Raw genomic sequence first — 23,363 nt, 5'->3', positions numbered from 1 at the left:
GCCTCCAGGTGTCCTTACTCTGCCCTAGATGAGGGAAACTTGCTTGTCCCTGCACTGTGCCTGTTATTCCAAGACTGCCCCTACCCTTCACGCCCTGAGTGCACAACTTCTGTGCACTTCCATCCATCTCTGAGGGACTGCCCAGCTCTCTCTGGGAAATGAGGCACAGTACAGGCTGGCTGCTGCAGTCTTCCTTGAGTCTGTAAATCTCCATCCTAAATATCCACACTGGCCCTGGAGAAGTACTGGGAAGGGAGGGGAGGGGTGGGCTCACCTCGGCCCCGGCTGCTGCCCTCCTTGGCACGCCGATACTGGTTCAGCTCTTTGGTGAAGTCGTCATAGTCGTCCTTGCCCATGTCCTCCTCTTCATCGCCCTCGTACTCTCCATACTGCTCACTCTCATAGTCCTCATACATGCCGTAGCCCTTGCTGTCCATCTTGGAGTAGGGCTTCTTGGGCAGGGGCGTGCTGTGTGATGAGGAGTATTGCTGGTGGGACTGTTCAGGAGAGAGGAGGAGAGAGGGTGAGCCAGTGCCCATGGCCTGGGTCAGGATTACTAAGGTCACCTCAGTTCTCACAACTTGTGCTTTGTCTGGGTGTCTCTACTCTCTCTGGTTTACCATGGTTCTTGGCCTCTCTGCAGACATGTTACCCTGATAGGCTCGGAACAGCAGTGAGTCCACATGGCTGTCTGTAAAAAATAGGCCAAGGTATGGAAGGAAAGGGGGAAGAGGAGCCCACAGTGCCTGGAGAACTAAGGACAAGAATGCAGAGTGAGCACACTGGGGAGGAGCCTGGAAGCCAGGGATCAGCTTCCTTGTCCAAGCTTTCCCTAGGGCCTTGCATTTCAACGAAGAGCCTGCTTGGTGGCCATAGCAGACTGCTATTTGCAAAGACACCTGCTAAAATGCCTTTTAACAGGTGAACAGATTGTGTGGCACAATCAGACAATGAGGACTGCTTCAGCAATGGAAGCTGTAGGCAAAATACCTCACTGTATTGTGGTTTTGAGACAAGGTCTTATGTAGTCCAGCCTAGAAGTCTTTTTTTTTCCCCTGGGTGTGGAGCAAGATAGGGTTTCTCTGTGTCGGCCTAGCACCCAGAAATGCACCTGCCTCTGTCTCCCCACAGTGCTGAGAGCGTCATCCTGGCCTGGAACTCCTGATCTGTCTCCATATCACTAGCGTTGAGATGAATGGCTTTAAATACATATTGGGAGGGCAAGGTGTGATGACTTTGTGATGTCTAAAGTCCCATCCACATGGAAGACTGAGGCAGAAAACCTGCTTGAACACAGGCAGCAGTTCAAGATTGCCCTGGGTTAAAATAAGGGTTTGGTCGCAAAACAGAAAACAACAATAACAACAAAACAAAAATACTCAGCATATTAATAAAAACAAAAGCAACCAGGCAGAAACCCTGTTGAAAAAAACAAAACAAAAAGAAAGAAAGAAAAAAAATAAAGAGAAGGACAGAAAGAAAATGTTAACCAGTTCCCTTGGTGACAGGGCTAAAGGGCATGGGGTTTTATGGCAGTAAAACTACAGTCACAAAGCTCAAGAAGCTACAGAAAACTAGTCCAGCTGGGCGGTGGTGGCGCACACCTTTAATCCCAGCACTCGAGAGGCAGAGGCAGGTGGATCTCTGTGAGTTCAAGGCCAGCCTGGTCTACAAAGTGAGTCCAGAATAGCCAAGGCTACACAGAAAAACCCTGTCTCGAAAACAAACAAACAAACAACAACAACAATAACAAAAAATGAAAAGAAAGAAAGAAAATTAGTCCAAGAATACAAATGGGTACTAATGTGTCCACATCCACTCATGAGCTACCACTGTAGCATACTTGAGGGACATTTCAGTGATGGGCAGGGCTCAACTTAAAAAGGAAAGCCATATTCAACTACAGGAAAATGCAAGGCACAGATACCTAGACCCAGGCTCTCAAGCCCAGCTCCTAATCAAGACTCTCCCTCCCTTAGGACAGAGAAGACACCCTTCTCAAGTAATCAGTCTGGATTACTGCACTAGAACATCCACCATCTGCTGTGGAACACAATGCCGTCACAGGAAAAGGCTTTAAAAAGGTGCCATCACAGGGATGGAGAGTTACTATCTGTAACTCTAGCTCCAGAGGCTCTGACACCCTCTTCCGGCCTCTACAGGCACCGAGATGTAAATGATGCATAGACAGAAAAACAAGACACTTTTTTGGTGGTGGTTGCTGTTTCATTAGTTTTTCCTGACAGTGTTTCTCTGTATAGCTTTGGCTGTCCTAGATGTGCTTTGTAGACCACGCTGTCCTCGAACTCACGAAGATCCACCTGTCTCTGTCTCCCAAGTGCTAGGATTAAAGATGTGCACCACCACACTGGCTATTTATTTTTATATGTATGAATGTTTTGATGCCTCTTTATCTATGTACCACATGCACGCAGTGCTCAGAGGCCAGAGCTCCCAGAACGAGAGGTGCACGCAGTTGTAACCACCATGTAGTTCCCAGGTCCTCTGACCACTGAACCATTTTTCCAGCTTCTGTCTCCAACTCTCTTGTTTTTTAAAAGAATTATTTATTTTATGTATATAAGCATTCCGTTTTCATGCACACTAGAAGAGTGAATCAGATTCTATTATAGATGGTCATGAGCCAGCATGTGTTTGCTGGGAACTGAACTCAGGACCTCTGGAGGAGCAGCTGTGATCTTAACCTGAGCTGAGCCTTAAGCTGAGCTCCAGCCCCCTGGCTCCAATTCTTGATCTTTCTGCCTCAGCTTTCCTAGTCCTGGCATCACCAGTTTGTGCCACTGCTTCCTGATTGTTTTTATTCTCTATTGTTTATTATTAGTATTGCTGACAGTGGTGCTGGGATGAAGCCAATGGCTGTGAGCACTATACCACTGAGTTACATCCCCAGCCCGTGTTTGTTTTTTTCTTACAGGTTTTTCTGAGAGAGAAAATATACACACACTATAAATTTATGGTTAAGTTTATAGTTGTAATGGGGTATTTAACTTGTAACTGTGCAGCCCTGGAGATAATTTACTCTACTGGCCACTTCATTCTCTTGCCAACTTCCCACAAAAGATCACTTATGAACAGTCGAAAGCAGTCAGCTGTGACCTGGACGAGTTAAACATACTGAGTCCTGCCAAGCCATGGGGAGACTTGACATTGGGCCGGCTCAGAAGCAGGCCTTGTGGAGAACGCCACTGCCTTGCCTCAAACCCATACATTCCAACTCTGTTTCCTCATCCATAAAACAGGGATGAAAACAACACCCACTGCCTCTAGGTCCCATCCACCTGTCCCATGCCAGACTACATGAGACACAGCGTCACTCACCGGTGCATATGGGGGACTATAGTCCCGGTACTTGCGGTGACTCTTCTCACTGGGGCTGAAGTCTGAGTCGTCTGAGAAGTCCGAGAAGTCATCACTGGAGGAAGCATGGCGCTACAATAGAGATCACACTGTGAGTGACTCTGCTGCTAGCAGGCCTCCTTGGTACAGGCAGCCCCAGGACAAATAATGCTGGAATGTGCCTGGAAGGACTGTGCTCAGCCTGAAAACTCCTCCCCTAGGGGCACTCAATGGCAACAGAGCATAGGCTCCAGATCTTTATAAACTGTCCTCAGGCCCTGGATGCTAGAAAAGGCTGTCACGAAGAATGCCGCTAGGCCTGCAGACAGGCCCTGAGCCAGCAGTGGAGGTGTGGGGAACCGTCTGGGGCTTACTTTGTGCTTGGATTTCCGCCTTTTCTTCGACCTCCTCTTCTCCTTCTCCCGCTCCTTCTTCCGCTTCCGCTTCAGTCTCCTGTGAGACTTTTCCTCGTCTGAGTCACTGTGGTGCTTCTCCCCCTTTTCTTTCCGACTCCTCTCTGGTCCTCCAGGGGCATCCTGGGTCTCCTCGGCCCCATCGTCTTCCAGTTCACCTTCTTCCAACTCACCATCTTCCCTGCAAACCAAGCCCCAAACCACTGTGAACTCGGGGACTGCAGTGGAGCCTTCTGAAGGCTCTTGGCTGGTGAGGCAAATAGCAGCAGAGAGCCCAAATGAGGTGGATAACAGCTCTAGAGGCTGGGGCAGGCCCAGGAGGATCCCTCTCCAAATGGGACTGTGCCTGTGAGCTTAACTGGGTCACAAGAGGTGGAGAGGTTACCACCAGTAGGCAAGGGTACAGCTCAGTGGTAGGGCGCTTGCTTGGCACACAAGAGGTCCTTGGTCCCAGTCCCAGCACTGAAAAACTAAATAAAAAGCCAGGCTAAGCCAGGCATGGTACTACATGCCTTTAATCCAAGCACTGGGGAGGCAGAGGCAGGAGGATCTGTAAGTTTAAGGCCAGCCTGGTCTACATAGGAGTTCCAGGCCAGCCAAGGCTACATAGTAAGACCCTGTCTCAAAAAATAAAACAGAGAATCAAAAAAATAACAATAAAATAAGTAATAAAAAGAAAGGTGCAGCTGGGTGTGATGGCACATGCCTTTAATTCCAGCACTCAGGTCTCTGTGAGTTCCAGGCCAGCCTAGAACTCACAGAAAAAAAGGTGCTGCGCTCACATGGACAAACCTACTTCAAGTTTCCCCACCATGCCATAGCCTAAGTGCTCTCAGCAGAAAAGCAGTACGTCCTGCGGCCACAGAGCTGAGGAGTGTATTCCTGGTGCCATCACAGGCTCTGAGCAGCCCAGCTCCCGTAAAGCTCTTCTTCACAACATTATTAAGACCTACTGGACCACAGAAGTTCATCTGCATGGAAACCCAACAGACACACTCTGTTTTGTAGACATAAACAGCGAATTGAACTTGTGTTCCACTAGGGAGCAAGTTATAGAGCCATTCCCCATCCCTGCAGAGTCCTCCCTTAGCTGGCCCTGTTAGTTCCTTCTCCCAGCTGACTCCCCGCACCTCGCCTCTAGGTACCCTTCCCACCCCACCCATGCCGTTTTCCTGACTCTTTCAACTCCCCCATGTCACTTAATGCTCAGCATTTTGAAAAGCAAACGCATTCTCCTAACCCAATGAGCTATGGGTCACGCAACAGGTCTCAATAGCTATGGATAGGCTGGGGGTAGGGGACAGGTAGAGTCAGGGGAAGGTCAAGAAAGCAGTGCACAGGAAGGAGTTCAGTGTTAGCCAAACCCACAGACACAGATGTTGCCAAGTACAGAAGTTGGTAGAGTGAAAAACTTTCAAACAGTGGCTGGCTGGTCTCTGAGTTTGAAGCCAGATGGCATGGTAGCAGGCCAGCAATGGTACACAGTGAGACTCTGCTTTGCGGGGTCAGGGGAAAACTGTTTTTTAAAAGCTCCCGGTTCTGCCTGGTGGTGCATGCTTTTAATCCCAGCAACCAGGAGGCAGAGACAGGAAGGTCGCTGTATGGTGCAGGCCAGCCTGGACTGCATAGTGAGTTCTAAGATAGCCAGAGCTATAGAAACCTTGTCTCAAAGGCAAACAACAAAGCACACACACAATAATTATTTTACAGCTCCCTATGTTCCTAATGACGACAGCAGAAAGGTTTGTGAATGGGAATAAAAATATCTTACAGCTCAACTAATAAGGGACAAAAAGATTATGATAACAGTGGCGAGTGGAAGGGAACTGAAGATGAACCTGGAGGGCTGCAGCCTGAAGGTCAGCATGCACAGGCAGGCTCTACAGTCCAGCCCACACCAAAGGAATGCTCTTTTTTTTTTTTTTTTTTAATGCAGTAGGCCCAAGACTCAAAAAGCTAATTAAAAAAAAGGACCAGCCCTCTAAAGAGGCTTTGTGGAAGGAGGAAACAACCACTTAGAAGCCCTGAGGGTCCTAGGGGCTCCAAGGGAAACAACAGCCCCTAAGTCCCCAGCCCTCCACAGCCCTTTCTCAGCCTCAAGAGGTGCTTCCCTAATTAATCTTGAGCCCAATTCAAAGGAGCCAGGCCTGGCTCAACACCCAAGAGGCTTGGCCCCCAAAGACAGACAAAGTGGAGGTCAAGGACAGCACTCACACAGCAGGGCAACCACAGTGGGGAAGGGAGGTCTGTGTACCTCGGTCTTTCCACAAAAGCAGCTAACCTATGGGACCCCATCTTCACCAGAAGACAGACAACTCTGGAGGGGGCAGGGCACAAAGCTGCATTCCTGTCAAGTGAGGCACCCTGCAGGTGCAGCTCAGAACCAGTAGCAATGAGAACACCTGACTAGGAAAACTGGTTTTGTCTCAAGCAAAGCTGATTACTCAGGGACATGGCACCTGCCTGCAGTGATGGGAGCAAACCCACCTAGGTTCTCTGATGGGAATGCCTAAGTAGGGCAAGGCCAAGCTTCAGAGACACGGAGAACCAGACAGGGCCTAGGAATGAACTGGAGCCAGGCAGACTGGAATTCCAGGTGGAGAAAAGCTAAGGACAGAGGCCAAATTGATGCTTGGCATGGGGTACCCAACTACCTCCTTTCCTGCAGTTTCCTTGTAAGAAAATGGCAAAAAGCACATGAAATTCAGTCCACGTGGCAGTCTTAGATAGCCGTCACCTAGGCACATGGCCATACAGGCATAGGTCTAGCCCAGGGTCAGCTGAGGCCTCCACCCCATCCCTGTGCTACAGCTGGCCATGATAAAAGTGCCCCACTTGGGGGCTGGAGAGATGGCTCAGCGGTTAAGAGCACTGCCTGCTCTTCCAGAGATCCTGAGTTCAATTCCCAGCAACCACATGGTGACTCACAACCATCTATAATGTGATCTGATGCATACTGTATACATAATAAATTAATCTTATTTTTTAAAAAAAGTGCCCCACTTCTAATACTCTTGGCAACATGTGACAACATTATCCAAGAAACTCATGAACCTTAACTACCATCCAGAATCATAGAGTTCTTCTAGAGGTGTCCCTACCCTACAAAGACTTCAGCCCAACAGCGATTCTCCCCACCAGTGTTGCTACCAGGCCAGGCATACACCTGGGCTCTGCAAGAACTACACGCACAAATTTCTATAAAATGGGCTGAGACATGCTTAGAACTTTGTTTCCCTGGAATAGAGATGGGGGGGGGGGGGGGGGGCGGAAACCAGAAAAGAAAAAGGATAAATTTTTTTTGAAACCTAGCCAGGCATGACCATCCATGCCCGTAACCCAACTAGGGAGGCTACTAAGACAGAAGGATCTCTAGTTCAGGGGCAGCCTGGGCTACAGAACAAGACCCTGTCTCAAAGTGCCAAAGTGATAAAAAATAAACTAAAAAAACTGCTTGTGACTTAGAAGTTGTACTGGAAAGGTAACTCTAGATTGGTCACTGCATCCACAGAGACACCCAGCTGTGCCTTTCCCTTAGCCCCCAAGAGCCCTGTATGATCTCTGCCATGGTCATGCTGCGGATGTCTTCCCAGCTAAGAGGCCTGTGTGAGTATGAGGTCTGACTACTACCTTCAGACTACTCACTAGAAAGAAGAAAGGAAGCCCACTGGGAAAGGGCGGATATCCCAAGGGCCATGGACAGAAAACAGCTGGGAGGTTTATGAGATGGCACTTTAACAGGCTGCCAGAAAAATCCTTGTCAGAGTGGGATTAAACACCAAGGGAGCACGCTTAATAGACTGTGACATAATCCCCCAAGAAGAGTGGAGGAAGCCCCACTGCACTAATCGTTTCAATCTTAGATCTGCCAAACCCTCTTGAGGCAGGTGCTCTGGGGGAAAATGCTACATATGGGCTGCAAGGACCTCACCGGCCTGCTGGCAGCCAGAGCCACTACCAGAACCCCTAAAGACAAGAACCAGCCATGCTGGGAGACTGGCCAGCATATAGAAATGGGAACAGGGAAGCACCCTGCCTCCTTCAAGACTCCCAACCGCCTGAACAAAGCATCCAAAGTGTTCAGATTCCCATTTTGGGGGCTGACTGCAGCTCCTCTTTGATCAAAGAGCACATGTGCATGCCCAATCTAAGTAACAGCTCCTGGGCCAAACCCCCAGGGCCTTTAGCTTACAGGGCCAAACTACTCAGTGAGGAGATCTGATGTTCCCAAGCAGGATCAGTGATGGGACAATATACTTCTTCCTACAGACTAAGTGACACACAAAGCAGCTCTGGCCTCTCAACTGAACAATGGGAGAGCCTTATGCGGATTTCCAGGGTGGGAAGGTTAAATGATATCCAACAAAGCCCTGCACAAGCAGCAGCCATACAGTAAGGAATAAGAGTAGAAGCTATTTTCCTGCGAGGAGCTCATGCACCAGATTGGCACCGCATGCCTATGATCCCAGCATTCGGGGAGTGGAGGCAGGAGGCTCAAGAGCTCAGTCATCCTTAGCTACAGAGCAACTGTGAGGGTGGCTTGGGCTACATGAGACCATCTCAAAAACCAGAACCCAAAGAATAAGACAGTCCAGTAGTACCAGCACGGGCAACATGCAGAAGCCTGAAAGCACAGCACGTGACCTGGGGAAAAGGCGTGTGCAGAAGCAACAACCAATTCTTGGGAGACACTGTTGACTACCTGCCAACAAATGCCTGTTTCATTGTTGTCATCCTTAGTCAAGCAATCTGCTGACAAAACTGTCTCCATTTCCTCAACTAATCTACGTGGCACCATACAGCCTCGGAATGGCTGACCAAGAAAAAAGACAGGCAGAGCTGACAAAGAGGACAGTGGGACCAATCAAGATCAGAAAAAAAGACAAAGACCCCACAGGAGAAGGAAGGCTTATAGCTCTCAGCAACTCTATAAAGAGTGTGGGGCCAAGTTGAAAGAAGGCATGAGCTTAGGGCTCTGGTGGAGACTCGTGGACCAGTGGCTATTACCTGAAGCTCATGAGGCTGCTAGGTTAATGTGAAGGCCAGGGTTATGATCATTAACTGTCCAGACTCTCAATAAATTGCCTGGGTAGGCTCTGAATGACCCATTAACTGGGGATTTAAAAAAAAAAAAAAATCACAAAAATTCAGTTGCGCCACTTCTTCCAATGCATAACAATCGGCGTAAGTGCAGGCATCAAGGATCCTGGCCCAGCCCCATAGGACAGGCAGTCACTAGAAACCTAGGCATGGAACCTCTACTTTAGAAGGCTGGCCTGTGCTCACACCTAAGGAAGCCTCCCTCCCCAACCCACGACCTTCCCTTGATCTAGGAAGTGGTACAGCAGCCAAGGGGGACAGCACTGAAGGCTTTGCCTCTGAATCTCACACATGTTTTTCAGTGTCCTTACTACCCAGTTCATCAACCAGAAATCAAGAGCAAGTGAGCTCTGGTGTCTTCCCCTTAGCATTTGCAGGCACAGTCATAACCTGCTCTGTGATGTCATGCCATCTCCATAGTAACATGCCTGCCTTGTGACAACCAGCTGAGCTACTGGCACAAACCAATCAACCACAGGAAGAAAAGAGACCCCTTGACGCCAGTGCATGGATCTGAACCACCTACAGCATACCACACAAGGGATGTCCAGGCAGTCTGAACCAGGACTGGCTATACCAGGCACTTAATGGCTAATTGCTAGTTTTGCTAATAATGGGGGTTTCCAGTTTATATTAAAAAGATAAAATCCAGCCGGGCGTGGTGGCACACGCCTTTAATCCCAGCACTCGGGAGGCAGAGGCAGGCGGATCGCTGTGAGTTCGAGGCCAGCCTGGTCTACAAAGTGAGTCCAGGATGGCCAAGGCTACACAGAGAAACCCTGTCTCGAAAAACCAAAAAAAAAAAAAAAAAAAAAAAAAAAAAGATAAAATCCACCCAGGCAGTGGGAGCCCACACTTTTAATCCCAGCACTCACGACGCAGATGCAGGCAAATCTCTTGTGAGGTTCCAGGACAGCCAGGACTACATAAATAAACCTTGTCTCAAAACCCAAATAAATAAAATCCTTAATAAAGCTCACAGCTATGTTCTCAGGTGCATCTTCCCTCAAGTGTCCTCTTTTTCTTATTCCTCATGTAAAATCTGTATTAAAAATGTCTCCGTCAACTCCAACTGGGCTGGAGATACGGGCCATCAGGAGTCACTACTCTTCCTGCAGCCTCGGGATCCCCGCTCCCACATGGTGGGGTATAACCATCTCCACAGGATCCACTGTGCTCTTCGAGCACCAGCCATTCGAGTGGTGTATACACACACATTAGGGCAAAACTTAAACATACAAAAAAAGTTAAATATTTATTTTGTTTGTTTTTCAAGACAAGAGTTTCCCTGTGTATCCCTGGCTGTTCTGGAATTCACTCTGTAGACAAGGCTGGCCTCAGACTCACAGAGATCTGCCTGCCTCTGCCTCCAAGTGCTGAGATTAAAGGACTGCGCGACCACCACCCTGCAATATTTAATTCTTAAGAGATTCAAGCCAAGTGTAAGAACTCATGCCTACCATCTCAGTACTTGAGAGGCAGGAGAACTACAATTTGAAGACCAGCTTGTACTATACATATTGAGACTGACTTTAAAACCAAACTGTAAAAAAAGGATGTGTGAGCACAAACTGAAAAAACAGGAAGAAAAGCTGGCAGGCTAGGGTTGAAAGACACCTCTGTCCTGCTTCCTGTACTGCAGGGTCCCGTGAAAGCAGAAGGCAGTCTGCATTGCTCACTGCTAACAACTCCAGCTCCACGCTGAACTCATCCTTGTCTCCTCTCACTACCATGGGTTTCATCACCACCCCCATTTTACAGAAAAGGAAACTGAGGCTAAGAAATGGGAAGAGACCTACCTATAGGGTCAAAGCAAGAAGCAGAACTAGAAATGAAAACCATTGGTTCCAAAGCCCAGCTCTTAATCTCTAGCCTTAAGATAACTAGAAATCATCTGTATAGGAATAATTTATTAAACAGGCAAAATAAGCAACACGTATATGAAATGGATGAATGACAGTATTTCAAGAAATGTCCAAACAAGACAGGAGGGCCAGTGAGACGGTTTAGCGGGTAAAAGCTCATGCCTCCCATGACGTCAATGTCACAAGCCAGGTACGGATGGAAGGAGAGCCCTCTACCACAGTAGTTTGACTAGAGTAAGACATTGCCTTGGAGTAGGGAAGGGAGTAAACAAGCAATGCAAACCCCTCAAATAAAGAAAATTCCAGAGTCTCCGAAGGTGAGGACACCAGTACTCACAAGCTGCAGTTAATCAAGCACACATCACTTACACAGGCACCCCCGCCTAAGAAAGCCAGTCAGCCCAGAGGAACTTCCCAGACACAAACTTGCCATTTCCCTTGTGGGAGTAGCTATTGTCTGACTCCTACCAGCCGGCAAATAACCCACAGCAAGAGTCCCTCAGACGCCCCTTCTCTCAGAAGATAACCCCCAGCAACTCTCATACCCCTTGCTAAGCCATAGGGTACCATGAGGATCCATGAGGCGTTTCCTACACCACCACCTCATTTCTATTACTCAGAAGAGAAATGCCGAATTAATTTGAACAAAGACCCTGCCTTACAGGTTTTTTTTAGGGGAACTGATACTGCCACATAATAGACTGAACCTTGTAACTTGCTGGACAAGCACTTTCTCTGAGCTATATTCCCTGCCTTTGCTTAACCTATTTGTAAAAAGATTTTTATTTATGTATGTGTGTATGTGCCTGTGTACATCTGTGCATGTCTGTGTGGAGTACCAATGGAGGCAGATTCCCCAGTCACAGGTGGTTATAAGCATGTGGGTGTTGGGATCAGAGCCCAGATCCTCTAGAAAAGCAGCAAGCACCCTTAACCACTGAGTTAGGGCTTTTTGTTGTTGTTGTTGTCATCTGGTTTCTGTTTTGTTTTTGCAGGGGGCAGGGGAGGCAGGGGTGATCAGACAGGGTTTCTGTGTAGCCCCAGCTGCCCTAGAACTCACTTTGTAGACCAGGCTGGCCTCAAACTCACAAGATCCACCTGCCTCTGCCTCCCCAGGCTGGGACTAAAGGTGTGTGCCACCATTGCCCTGTGACTTTGGCTATTTCTCATAAATAAAAATCCTATCCATGAGTGACTAAGGATGCAGCTCAGTGGTAAAGCACAGTCTAGAACATTCCACTCTTTGATTCAGTCCCCAGTGGCTCAAAAAGGAAAAATCTACTCATCTACTTTGCAGCTGAAAACCTTGGGCCTGGGTCTCTACATGTTCAAGAGCAGAACACAAGGATGATGGAACCTCTGAAGACTGGGGCTGGCAGTGTTGCCCACCTCTGCGCGACCAGCTTTACACAGGATACCTCTACTCCCCACCTGCTCCGACATAAGCACACTAACTACAGCAGCTGTGTGCAAAGGCCAGCAAACTTGGTCAAGGCCCAGAGGAGACGCTGTCAGTTTTTTGCAGGCCCTGTGATCCCTGTCTCAATTTCTCAGTTGTCATTTGCTACTAAGGATAAAACAGATGGGCATGGCTATGCCAATAAATTTGGTCTACAAAAACTGACTTGGGACGAAGACAATGGTCTGCAGAGTCCTCTAAGAAATAAGCTTTCAATTTTTCTTCTTTTTTGCAGTACTGGGGCTGGGAGTGGACCCCAGGGTATCCTACACACCAAGCAAGCAAAACACCACTTTTCTATTTCTATCTCAACAGTCTTGCTAAAGTTACTCAAGCTGCCCCTGAGCCTGCCTACGCCTCCTGGGAAGCTGGGACTGTAGGCCTAATCATCATGTCAGGTTCAAACTTTCTGCCTTTGGCCTAGACCTCCTTACATTTTGTGTAAAATATAAAGGAAGTTTCATTTAGCTGTATTTACTACCCTCTTCTGATGTTTGTCTAATATAGAGACATATCAATAAATGGACTTCATACCCCCACTAATGAGCATATCGTACAGTGTGAAAAGTACTGTTCCGGGTGGGCATGGTGGTACCTGCCTTTAATCTCAACCTCCAGACGCAGAGGCAGGCAGATCTCTAAGTCTGAGGCCAGCCTATCTATATGGAGTTGAGAACCTTGGTTGAAACAACAAAAAAGTACTATACTACACTGTGCTTGGGAGGCTAAGGCAGAAGGGCTGCTTCAAGTTGAAGGGCACCTGGGCTATAAAATGAGACCCCTCTCAAAGAAAAGAGACTGAAGAGATGGCTTTATAAATGGTTTCAAGTACTAAATGCTCTTTTAGAAGACCAGAGCACTTTCTAGCCCCCAGGTGTAACTTCAGTTCCAGCGGCCTTACTGCCTCTGGGGACACCTGCACTAATGTACATGCCAACACACACACACACACACACTTTAAGACAAAAATAATCTAAAAAAGAGAGAAGGGCAGAGTACTGTAGCAGACTCAGGACAGCATGGGGGAGGAGGGGGCCACGATGACAGCATATGTCACATAAAACCCCCAGCGCTTTTTGTGGCAATCTTTTTGTTGAGCTCCCAGCAAAGGGTCAGGTTAAGGAGCTAGTGTAAAAATCCTGCAGCAAGGCTTGATGGTTTTTGTTTTTAGGTTTTTTTGAGACAGGGTTTCTCTGTATAATGACCCTCCCTGGCTGTACTAGACTTGCTTTATAGACCAGGCTGGCCTGAACCCTGATCTACCTGCCTCTGCCTCCCTAGTGCTGGGATTAAAAGCATGTACCACCACGCCCAGCTTTTTTTTTTTTTTTTTAAGATTTATTTATTATTATGTATATAGTGCTCTGCATGCATGTACACCTGCAGGCCAAAAGGTATCAGATCACATTATAGATGGTTGTGAGCCACCATGTGCTTGCTGGGAATTGAACTCATGACCTCTAGAAGAGTAGTCAGTGCTCTTAACCTCTGAGCCATCTCTCCAGCCCCCACACCCCCTTTTTAAAGACAGAGTTTCTCTGTGCAGCTACAGCTGTCCTGTACTCACTCTGTAGACCAGGCTGGCCTCAAACCTGAGACCTGGCTTTGGTGGTTACCTTTGACCTTTCCACTTATAGGGTACAGCTGTGCTACAAACTGAGCTCCAGCCTCATAAAGCCAAAGGGCACAATGGCACATACCTGTAATCCCAGGACTTAAAAGGCAGAGGCAGGAGGATTGTCTTACACTGGGCTCAGCCTGGTGAGCTACCCAGTGTTCTATGCCAGCCAAGACTACTGTGTGAGACCCTTTTCTTGTAAAACCAGCCAAACCAACAAATACTAATGGCTACCCGGGCATGGTGGCTGCATCGGTGATCCTAGCACTCCTAAGGAAGAGTATCACTTAGACTTGGAGGCGGGAGTGCATTAAACTGTGAGACCTTGTTTCACAAACAAAACACAAGATAACCAAGGGCTAGGGGTGCAGCTCCGTAGTAGAGTAGCCATCTAGCAGGTGCCGGGTCTTGAGTTCCTCCCCTACTACCAACACGGATACAGAACAATGAAACACTGTGTTCCCCAGTCTCTCAGGGTCTCAGGCAAATTACAAGGGTGTGACAGAGCTTAGAGTCCAGCAGGCCTGGGCCCTCAGAGTCAGGCCAGGAAGGGTTGGCTGAAGTAGAGCAAAGGGGTGGGGGAAACAGTGGAGGTTGGATTTGGATCCTCAGCTTCCTGGTTCTCAGGGGGCCAACCTCAGCCGGAAGGCTGACTCACTCCATTGTAATTGCAAAAGCAAATGCATGCTGGTACAGCGGGCACTGGCTCAAGACAGCACGACCATTTTAGCATCCATAACAAGCACCGTGAAACAAGAAGTGCCACAAGATGGCTTCCTTTGACTTTAGTCCTCACCAGGCTCCTTTCAATTAAGAAAGCTGCCCAGAACCCAAGAGGTGCAAGCTTAGTGAACTCCCTTAGTCATACACAGCCTGCCAGTGTTCCATTTAGAATTTCCTCTGTAGTAAGGGCAGAGGCGCTGAGCTGCAGCCACTATGTGGGTGCTTTGTAGTGCCCACGGGACTACAAAGTGACCCTAAGAAGTGGGCACTGGTGCTGGAGGGCACCAGCCCTGAATAGCAATAGCTGCTTCCAAATACCCACACTCTTCCTTCACATCCTGTTGCTGCCTCCAGTGTTCAGAGATGTCACCACTGCCTGACAAACATCGAGCTGAGTCACCAGTCAACACAGCCAAAGCAGGGAGAACAGAGTAAGATTCTCTATTGGAAGGAGCAATCTGGCCAGAAGAAACAAGCCACCTCCAGTGACAGCTTCCATCCCGCTAACGAAAAATTCTCTACGATGACACAGCTGTAACTAGCACCAACCAAGAGGCCGTGTCTTCATTTCTGTCAAATCAGCTCAAGAATTACCTCAATGATCAATGTGCCTGAAATTGACTTTGAAACCACTCCACCTTACCACATGGCAATTCCACAATACGAACTGCTGCATTGTGTCTAACAGTGTGTCCACAGCATTCACAGACTCAACAGAGCTGTGTAGCAGACCAGGCCTTGAAACTTGGGAAGTTTGGCTCCCTTTGGGCAAGTTCATTTTTTGCCTTAACTTATCCAAACAGGCAGTCTGCCATAGTCTTCAAGGCCTTAATTATGTAACTGACTCCAGACCACTTATTTCCTCCACTACCTCTGCCAATGAGCTCCTCTGGGTCCTCAAAGCGCTCAGCACAACTGCAACGTCCTTGGTTCCCACTCATCCTGGTTGTACTCCCCAGCTAAGGGCCTGGCTCAACTCAAACTGTATCACTTAAGATCCCTCCGCAGGGCAGAACCAGTCAAAGAGGTATTCACTGGAAATAGATCCTTATCTCACCTCCATGAAAAAGGTTCCTAGGGACTCAACACCACACGCCACACGCCACACACCCAAAGTGAAGAACCTGAGGTAGCTCTGAGGTGGTGTACTGGGAAGGTAAAAGACTGAACAGCAGGCTGGAGGCAGTGCCAGGGCCTAGGCACCTATCCTAGGGTTCGGCTATGGAAGCAAACTCAGGAGCCGCACATTTACCTCTAACTTTGCAGGCAGAGCAGCCAGGACAGCCTTCCTGTGTAAGGCAAAACCACAGGGACACTTCTAAAACAGCTACCTTTACTCCCAGAAGATTGTCAACAATCAAACCCCTAACTCTTAGAGTAAACAAAGGCAAGCCCTAGAAGGCAGACCAGGCGTTAGAGGTTATCTCTTTGGAGGAGTAAATTGGAGAACTGGGATGGAGGAGGCTGTGCTTTGGAGCATCTATGCTGTCATGCCAGAGCCGGTCTGCTTCTCCTGACTTGGACTTGCTTTCAAATTAGATCTTGCACCCAGAGGAAACAGAGACTGCCAAGGTTACAAAGTATATAAGCTGTGCTGTTAAAATCAGGGATTCCAAGCAACACCCTTTTCTTTTCCGTTTGCAACATCCATTAATTTCATTAACTAACACTGATACATCAGCTTGAGGAGAGGGAAAAAAAGGTACTACTGTGACATTCCAAAAATAAGGAATACATAAATGCAGTTGACTTAATATTGGGACTCCTTTGCCAACAAAACAAAAAATAAACAAACCCTTGTGTGGATATGTCTTAGAGTTTTTTTTTTTTTTTTTTTTTTTTTAATGTTTGGAGGAAATATTTTCAAGTTCAGCAAAATGACTGACAAATTTTCATTTCCAAAAGAAATCCCATTCCCTAACATTTTATTTTTAACGTTTAAGTGTTCTTTTACAACTTAACAACCCTGAAAGCATGGAATGGAACGGTTCTTACTTGACATGGCTTTTGCTTTGAGCTCCCAGAGGGAGGAAGAATTTTACACAAGATGGGAAACCTTGAAATGTTTTTTCCAGCTGACCCAGCGCACTGGCTAGTGTGGTGAGTTCGTGCTTTAGACATTTTTGTGCAGGAATACAGTATGTTCTGGAAACTTCTTCCTTGAATAACTGATTTTACATCAGACCACCAATTGCATGGCAGTTAAAATTGTGACTATATTAAAAGAAAACAAGTGGCCTGACAAACTGCAGCTTACATGGACCTCAAGTGCGGATGGGCATCAATTCTCCAGAGAACACAAGGAGGGGAACTGGCTCCTTTGGAAGGGATGAGGCTCATGTGTGAGAAAGATTTCCCTAACAAAGTACTTCAGGGACCAAAAGTGGGCCACTGGGACAATGGAACTTCAACATGTTTTTGTCTTTTAACAGAAGAACTTATGCTTGTAAAACACATGAGGACAGTGTTAGGTCCTGCAAGTCATTGCTGCTGTTTTTGTTGTTGTTTCTTTTTAACTTGTATGTGTAGGATGAGGGGGACTGAGGATGGGAGGTGTTCTCTCCAACATGACTGGGCGTGTAACACGTTTTACATCAACTTTTCACGGTCAGGCATGTGCTTTTGAACAAAGAGCAGTGGAGACAGGAGAGATCAGGGTTTGACACAGTTTACAGATACATTTTGTGCTTAGACAGTACTTTACAAATGACTTGCTCAATTTAAATGTCTATCACCATAAATAACATTTGAGTAAAAAAAATACTGGAAATGGACCTGCTTGAAACAGTTTTTTTGAGGGGAGTGGGGGGAGGGTAGGGGATGTGACTTTAACTTGAATTCAAGTATAAATTCAGTAAGCTTGCCTCCTACCTAGGGGCTTGAAGCAGCCACTTTCGCCTGAAGGCTGGAGACAAAGCAACGGATGGGTCTGAAAAGAGGGATGCCAAGGGTCTGAAAACATATTGGGCCTTTTCCATGGATTTTTGTCATGTTACAGTAACACTTTTTTTTTTTTTTAAAGAAAACTGTGTACATCAATTTTTTTTTCAATTAAACACTGAAAGGATGTGCAAGTCTAAAAGGGCTCAGTAGGGTTAGAATCCTGATTTGAACATAGTAAATCCAGTCTCAAGCACCATTTTGGTCTAAAGGCAAGGAAGGAGGAAGCAGGCAGGAAAGGGACTAAAAGAGGGAGATAATTGAATTACTCAATAAAAGAGGCTACTTACCATCCCAACCCATTGTAAGACATACACTTCTGACATAAGAGAACTCCTTAGAGAGGTCGGATAAAGCACCTTTGAGTAAAGCACCTGCCCCCGAGAGGGCCTGGAAGCCCAACGTGGGCTTAGCGAACAGACCTCCGCTAATCTGTTTATTTCCTTGAACTGTCGTCTGGCTGCGAAGGGCTGCGATTCCCAGGACGATACATTTAATTAGAACAAAACAGGAAAAAAAAATTGTAAAAGCTCACCAAACTGCTGCACCTGTGTCTTTGAATGTGGGTGGCATTTCTTTTAAAAGGCAAAGGGTCTGTGAAGGAGAAAGGGGAAACAGGAGGTGGGAGTGGGGAGAAAAGGCTGAGACCCACTTCTGGAGGGTCCTCTGCTGTTCCCTAGGCGGCTTCGAGCCATCTGTCCAGCGCGGTCTCCACCCTACCCCCCACCCCCACCCCCGCTTTCCTACCCTGCTGAAACCACCTATTTTCAAACTTACGCACTCCGGCCCCCAGGAGCCAGCAGATCCTATACCCTGAACCCTTCTGCTGCAGCAGGGAAAAAAGGGCCCCCAACCTCATGATCAGAACGCGCGGGGCTCGGCCCATTATCACCCCGCCAGAGAAAGGCTGGGAGGGGGGGACCCCCACTTCGCACTTAATAAAGGACAAGGGGCACCATAGCTCACGTCCTGCCAAAGTACACGGAGACCTCCTTGGCTCCCGTGGGAGCGCGATTGTACCCCGTTTTGCTCCCAAAGAGGGGCGATACCCAGGAGAAACCGGTGGCCAACTTCCTCTCCAGGGCAAGGCAGGGAAAGCAACCTTCACCCACCACACACACAGACACACACAACACACACAAATAAAATTAAAAAAAAAAAAAAAAAAGACTTAGGACCCTCTACCACTGTCACCTACCGACAAAAAGAGGGAGACCCTAAAGGGGCGGGGGTGGGGGACAGGGCTTCCAAAAAAGGTCAGGGGCTTTCGTCAAAAAAGCTGGAGATGCAACCCTTTCCTGCCTGACGTCTAGGGAGCAGCTAGACATACCTCCCGCCAAAAAAAATGAAGAGTGCACAAGAGCCCCGATCCTAAGGAGCCCTCCATAGAAGGATAGAGCGAAGGCTGATCCGAACCCCCACTTTCTGCCTCCGTTAAGACTCGGGTGCCTATCCAGAATGGGCAGGGTAGACCTCCCCCAGTAGAAAGGATACTGTAGGGGACTGGGAAGACCTCCAACTCCGAACCCCTTAAGAGAGGAGCTGTAAGCTGGAGATTCCCCCCTAAAACAAGAGAATCCGGGAGCCCCTCCCCCCCAAAAGCCTTCCCCGAAGCCAGGCGACTGGCCGCTGACGGCCAGCTCCGGGGGCAGGGGCGGCCGAGGAGCCTGATGGGCCTCGGCAAGCCCACCCCCCTTGGCGGCCCGTGCCCCAGGCGGGCGGGCGGGCGGACGGACCGACAGACCGGCGGGCGCGGGGGGTCCGGGGGGCGCCTCCTCACCTTCCCCTCAGCATGGCGCCCAAAAAAAGACAGAGCGAGAGCGAGGGAGAGCGGGCGAACGCCGCGAGGGGGGGCAACGCATGAGGCCGGGAGAGAAAGCGAAGCGAGAAAAGAGCGAGCGAGCTAGAGACACCCACCGACCCCGCCCTTCCTCCTCCTCCTCCTCCTCCTCCTCCGCGGCCCGGCCCAACATGGCGGCCGCCCCCCTTCCTCCTCCTCCCCTCCCCCCGCGCCCCCCCAGGGGGGAAGCTGCCCGGCCCAGGCCGGGGGGCCTGACCTGTCGTCAGGGAGCGGGAGGCGGTGGTGGTGGAGGAGGTGCGGGGTGGCCGCGCGGCCGTCGGGGGAACACGGAGGAGGCGAAGGCGTTGTTGGCGGCGGCGGCGATGGCGGCAGCGGCGACTCTGATGGCGGCGGCGGGGGGGTCCCGGGCGCGGCCTCCATCGTTCCTTTGAGGGGGGAGGGGATGTTAATGCACGAAAAAGGACTGCTTGGGCGTGGCGGGAGGGGCACACTTCAGCTCTCCGGGGCTCCTGATGGGAATTGGGCATATAGATATATATATATATACATTTATATATATAGGTTGGTTTTTCTTTCTTTCTTTTTTTCTTTTTTTCGGTTTCGGAATCACCTCTGAGCCGACTTCCACGTAGGCCGCGCGGCCTAGGCCCCGGCGAGGCCGCCCCGCCGCCTGCTTTCTCCGCAGCCTGCCCCTGCGGTCACCCGCTCACGGGCACGGGACCCTCATCGGGGCGAGCGGTCCCCTTCCGCCACCCACATACACACACACGCACGCACGCACGCACACGCGGGCCCCCCAAGGCCTGACACCCGGGGGGACACGGACACTGGTGGGTGGTTGGGTGTAATTAGCGCGGGCCGCGCGCAACGGAGCAAGCGGAGGGGGGAGGGGGAGGGAAGAGGAGAGCGAGCAAGGGGGAATGGTTAAAAATAAAAAATAAAAAAATAAATTTAGGGAGAAGAGGAAACGGGCTACGGAGATGGGCCGACTTGTCTTGCCCGCCCTAGATGCCCCAGCTGCCCGGCCCCCGCCGCGGTCAGGAATTCACACAAAATGGCGGCAGAGCCGGGACGAGCAGAGAGGCTGAAGCTGGAGGAAGGGCGTGGAGGGGGGTGGGGGTAACTGAGAGGCCGAAGGGGCGTCACGTGGAGAGGGGCAGAGACAGCCCGCCCGAAGGCAGGCGGAAAGAACCGAAGCGGAAGGGCGAGGCGAAGGAGACACGGAAAGAGCCGAATGCAGCTGAGAAAAACCCGAGAGGCTGAAAGAAGCCGGAAAGAGCCGAAGAGAGATTCTAGGTCATTGAAGCGGATCAAAGACCCACCTAAAGAAGCAAGGGTGGTCGTGGGGCGGGGGGGGGGGGGGGGGGGGGGGGGGGTGCGACTAGAGAAGGCGCGGAGAGTCGGAAATAGCCGAAGCGCTTCGGGACTGGAAATAAACCTGGGGATTTGAGATTATCCGGAAAGAGTCGAAGCCAGTGGACGGATCCTGGTAGGAGGCGGAAGTAGCCGAAATAAATTGAGCCGAGCGAATAGGAATTAGCGAATGAGCTGAACGGGTGGGGCTGGAAAGGCGATTAATTAACTCCAGAGTAAATGACTTTCAGGAACTCGCCCCCAAGCAAGCGAGAAGAGCCGAAAATTGCTAGTTTGAAGGAAGGCGGGAAGAGCCAAAAGTTTTAGGTGGGAGAATGGGAGGGGAAAAATTTTTAACCGAAAGTCGGAGACCGGTCCCAGGAGTCGGACGTTTCCGAAGAGGGGCTGGAGCAGAGGCGGCCCGGAGATGACGTCACTACATAACTCGTGTGGTGACGTCATTCCTGGGGGCGAGAAGGGCGGGGCCTGGCAGGGCGAGCCTAGTGGAAATTTTGACAGGGTTCTTAAACCACTAATAAAGTCTTTTGACCCTCAGCTCCTACCCAAGTTGATGTTCCTCGTTCATAGATAGAGACTGAACCCGAAGACTAAAGGCTCAGTTGACTTAAAGTCTTTTGTTTGGGGCCAGGATCTTGTGAAAAGGCGAAGTCGGCAAATTATAGCTCAAACAAGAACAAGAACGGAGAAGAGCGTCCCAAAGGGAGGAAATAGCTCATGTCATTCCGTGATGAAGCAAATATGGCTTTGGTTCCCAAAAGAGAGAAAATTGTACCCTGAGTGGAAAGTCCAAAGACAGGAGCCTTGAGACGAAAACAAACAAATAAACAAAAAGCCGTAACTCACCTGACATGCATGCACGGGGAGGGGGAGGGGAGGTGGGGGAGGGGGGTTGTGATTTTAAGCTCCTTCTGAGCATCCAGGGAGCCTCCATTTGAGACTGCTTGCTAGAGTCTCCTGATTTTTTTCCCCCTTTCCCCAAGACAAGGTTTTCTCCGTGTGTAGCTCTGGCTGTTCTGAATCTCTATTTGTAAACCAGGCTGGCCTGGAACTCACAGAGATCCGCCTCCCAAGTGCTGGAATTAAAGGCGTGTAATACCAGCCCGGCGTGGTGGCGCAAGCGTTTTATCCGGGCACTCGGGAGGCAGAGGCAGGCAGATCTCTGTGAATTCGAGGCCAGCCTGGTCTACAAAGTGAGTTCTAGGACATCCAAACCTGTTACACAGAGAAACCCTGTCTCAAAAAACAAAACAAAACAAACACCCACAAAAAATCCCTATACAAAAACAAACAGAAGTACACAAAATGAGGAAATTTTCTAAGAAATAATAATAAACAAAAAATGGGGGGGCCAGGGGAGATTACCGCACCAAGACACATGGGCAAACAGGTGCATGACAAACTGGTTTTGACCCCCTAAATCCACATTTTAAAAATCTGATTACTCTAGTGGGCAGTGGTGGCGCATGCCTTTAATCCCAGCACTCGGGAGGCAGAGAAAGGCGGATTGTTGTGAGTTCGAGGTCTACAAAGGGAGTCCAGGATAGTCAAGACTACACAGAGAAACCCTGTCTCGAAAAACCAAAAAAGAAAAAAGAAATAAAGAGAGAAAGAAAGAAAGAAAAGAAAAGAAAATCTGATTACTCTATAGCAGACAAGAGGCAGAAACAGTCAAATCAGCCTGGAACTGCGGAGCCAAAAGATCCTGACTCAAAGACGGGTATGGTGGTGCACGCCTTTAATCCCATCACTCAGGAGGCAGAGGCAGATGGATCACTGTGAGTTCTAGACCAGCCTGGTCTACAAAGCAAGTCTAGGACAGCCAAGGCTACACAGAGAAACCTTGTCTCGAGAAAAAAAAAGATTTTGACTCAATAAGGTGAAAGGAGGGAACCTACTTGTAGGGAACAGAAGTAAGCCCCAGTAAATGATGTCCTGAGTGAACAGGTTGTTGACGTGGGCACGGCCGTGTCAAGGACCCCAAAGCCTCAAACCTTTCCTTCCTGGTCCGTGTGGATACTGGTAGTATGTACAGAAAATGTGCACCCTAGCTTCCCCCCAGTATTACAGCCTGAAAATTGCTCCCTACAAAGACCCTTCCTACAGAGAATAGCTAAACCAGTCTCTCTCTCTCTCTCCCTCCCTCTCTCTCTCTCTCTCTCTCTCTCTCTCTCTCTCTCTCGTTTTCAGAGACAAGATACAGGATTTCTCTTATAGCCCTGGTTGTCCTGGACTCACTTTGTAGACCAGGCGCCCGGCCTAAAGCCGTGTCTTTGATCTAGTTCTGTCCCTGTATGTAATAACCCTGCCTCTTCATTCAGCTGAATGCAGCAATGGTGCCTTTCTGTTCAACTCTATATAACAAACACAGGGCATCCTGGGTGCTGCTGAGGTTTCTCCGGCAGAGAGCACAACCTGCCCAATCCAGCTGTTCTCTGTATCTTTGTGTTTGTCTTTTCTTCTTCTTTTTTAAATAATTTATTTTATTTTATTTTATGTGCATTAGTGTGAATGTGTCAAATCCCTTGGAACTGGAGTTACAGACAGTTGTGAATTGCCATGTGGGTGCTGGGAATCAAACCCAGGTCTTTTGGAAGAGCAGACAGTGCTCTTAACCACTGAGCCATCTCTCCAGCCCCTGTCTTTTCTTCTTTCCTTTGCAACCCCACACAGGTCTGTCCCTGGAGCAGTGCAGCAGCACACAGCACAACTTGGT

General features: G+C 49.1%; 1 protein-coding gene across 1 annotated transcript in view; it reads right to left on the bottom strand.

The window, feature by feature from the left end:
* The window catches only part of Zc3h4 (zinc finger CCCH-type containing 4), a 36,614-nt gene extending 15,565 nt beyond the window's left edge, over positions 1-21,049 (bottom strand). Inside the window, exons 1-5 of the mRNA XM_051162465.1 lie at positions 20,988-21,049; positions 19,533-19,701; positions 3,732-3,951; positions 3,340-3,450; positions 275-497 (exon numbers count right to left, since the gene is read on the bottom strand). Coding sequence (XP_051018422.1) covers positions 275-497; positions 3,340-3,450; positions 3,732-3,951; positions 19,533-19,696 — 718 coding nt within the window. The 5' untranslated portion in view covers positions 19,697-19,701; positions 20,988-21,049. The remainder of the gene's footprint in view (positions 1-274; positions 498-3,339; positions 3,451-3,731; positions 3,952-19,532; positions 19,702-20,987) is intronic.
* Between the last annotated feature and the right edge of the window lie 2,314 nt (positions 21,050-23,363).

This window comes from Acomys russatus, chromosome 19, assembly GCF_903995435.1.
Source record: "Acomys russatus chromosome 19, mAcoRus1.1, whole genome shotgun sequence".
NCBI classification, from domain to species: domain Eukaryota; kingdom Metazoa; phylum Chordata; class Mammalia; order Rodentia; family Muridae; genus Acomys; species Acomys russatus.
Note: the sequence above shows the minus strand (reverse complement) of the source record. Positions and strands in the feature narration are given on the sequence as shown.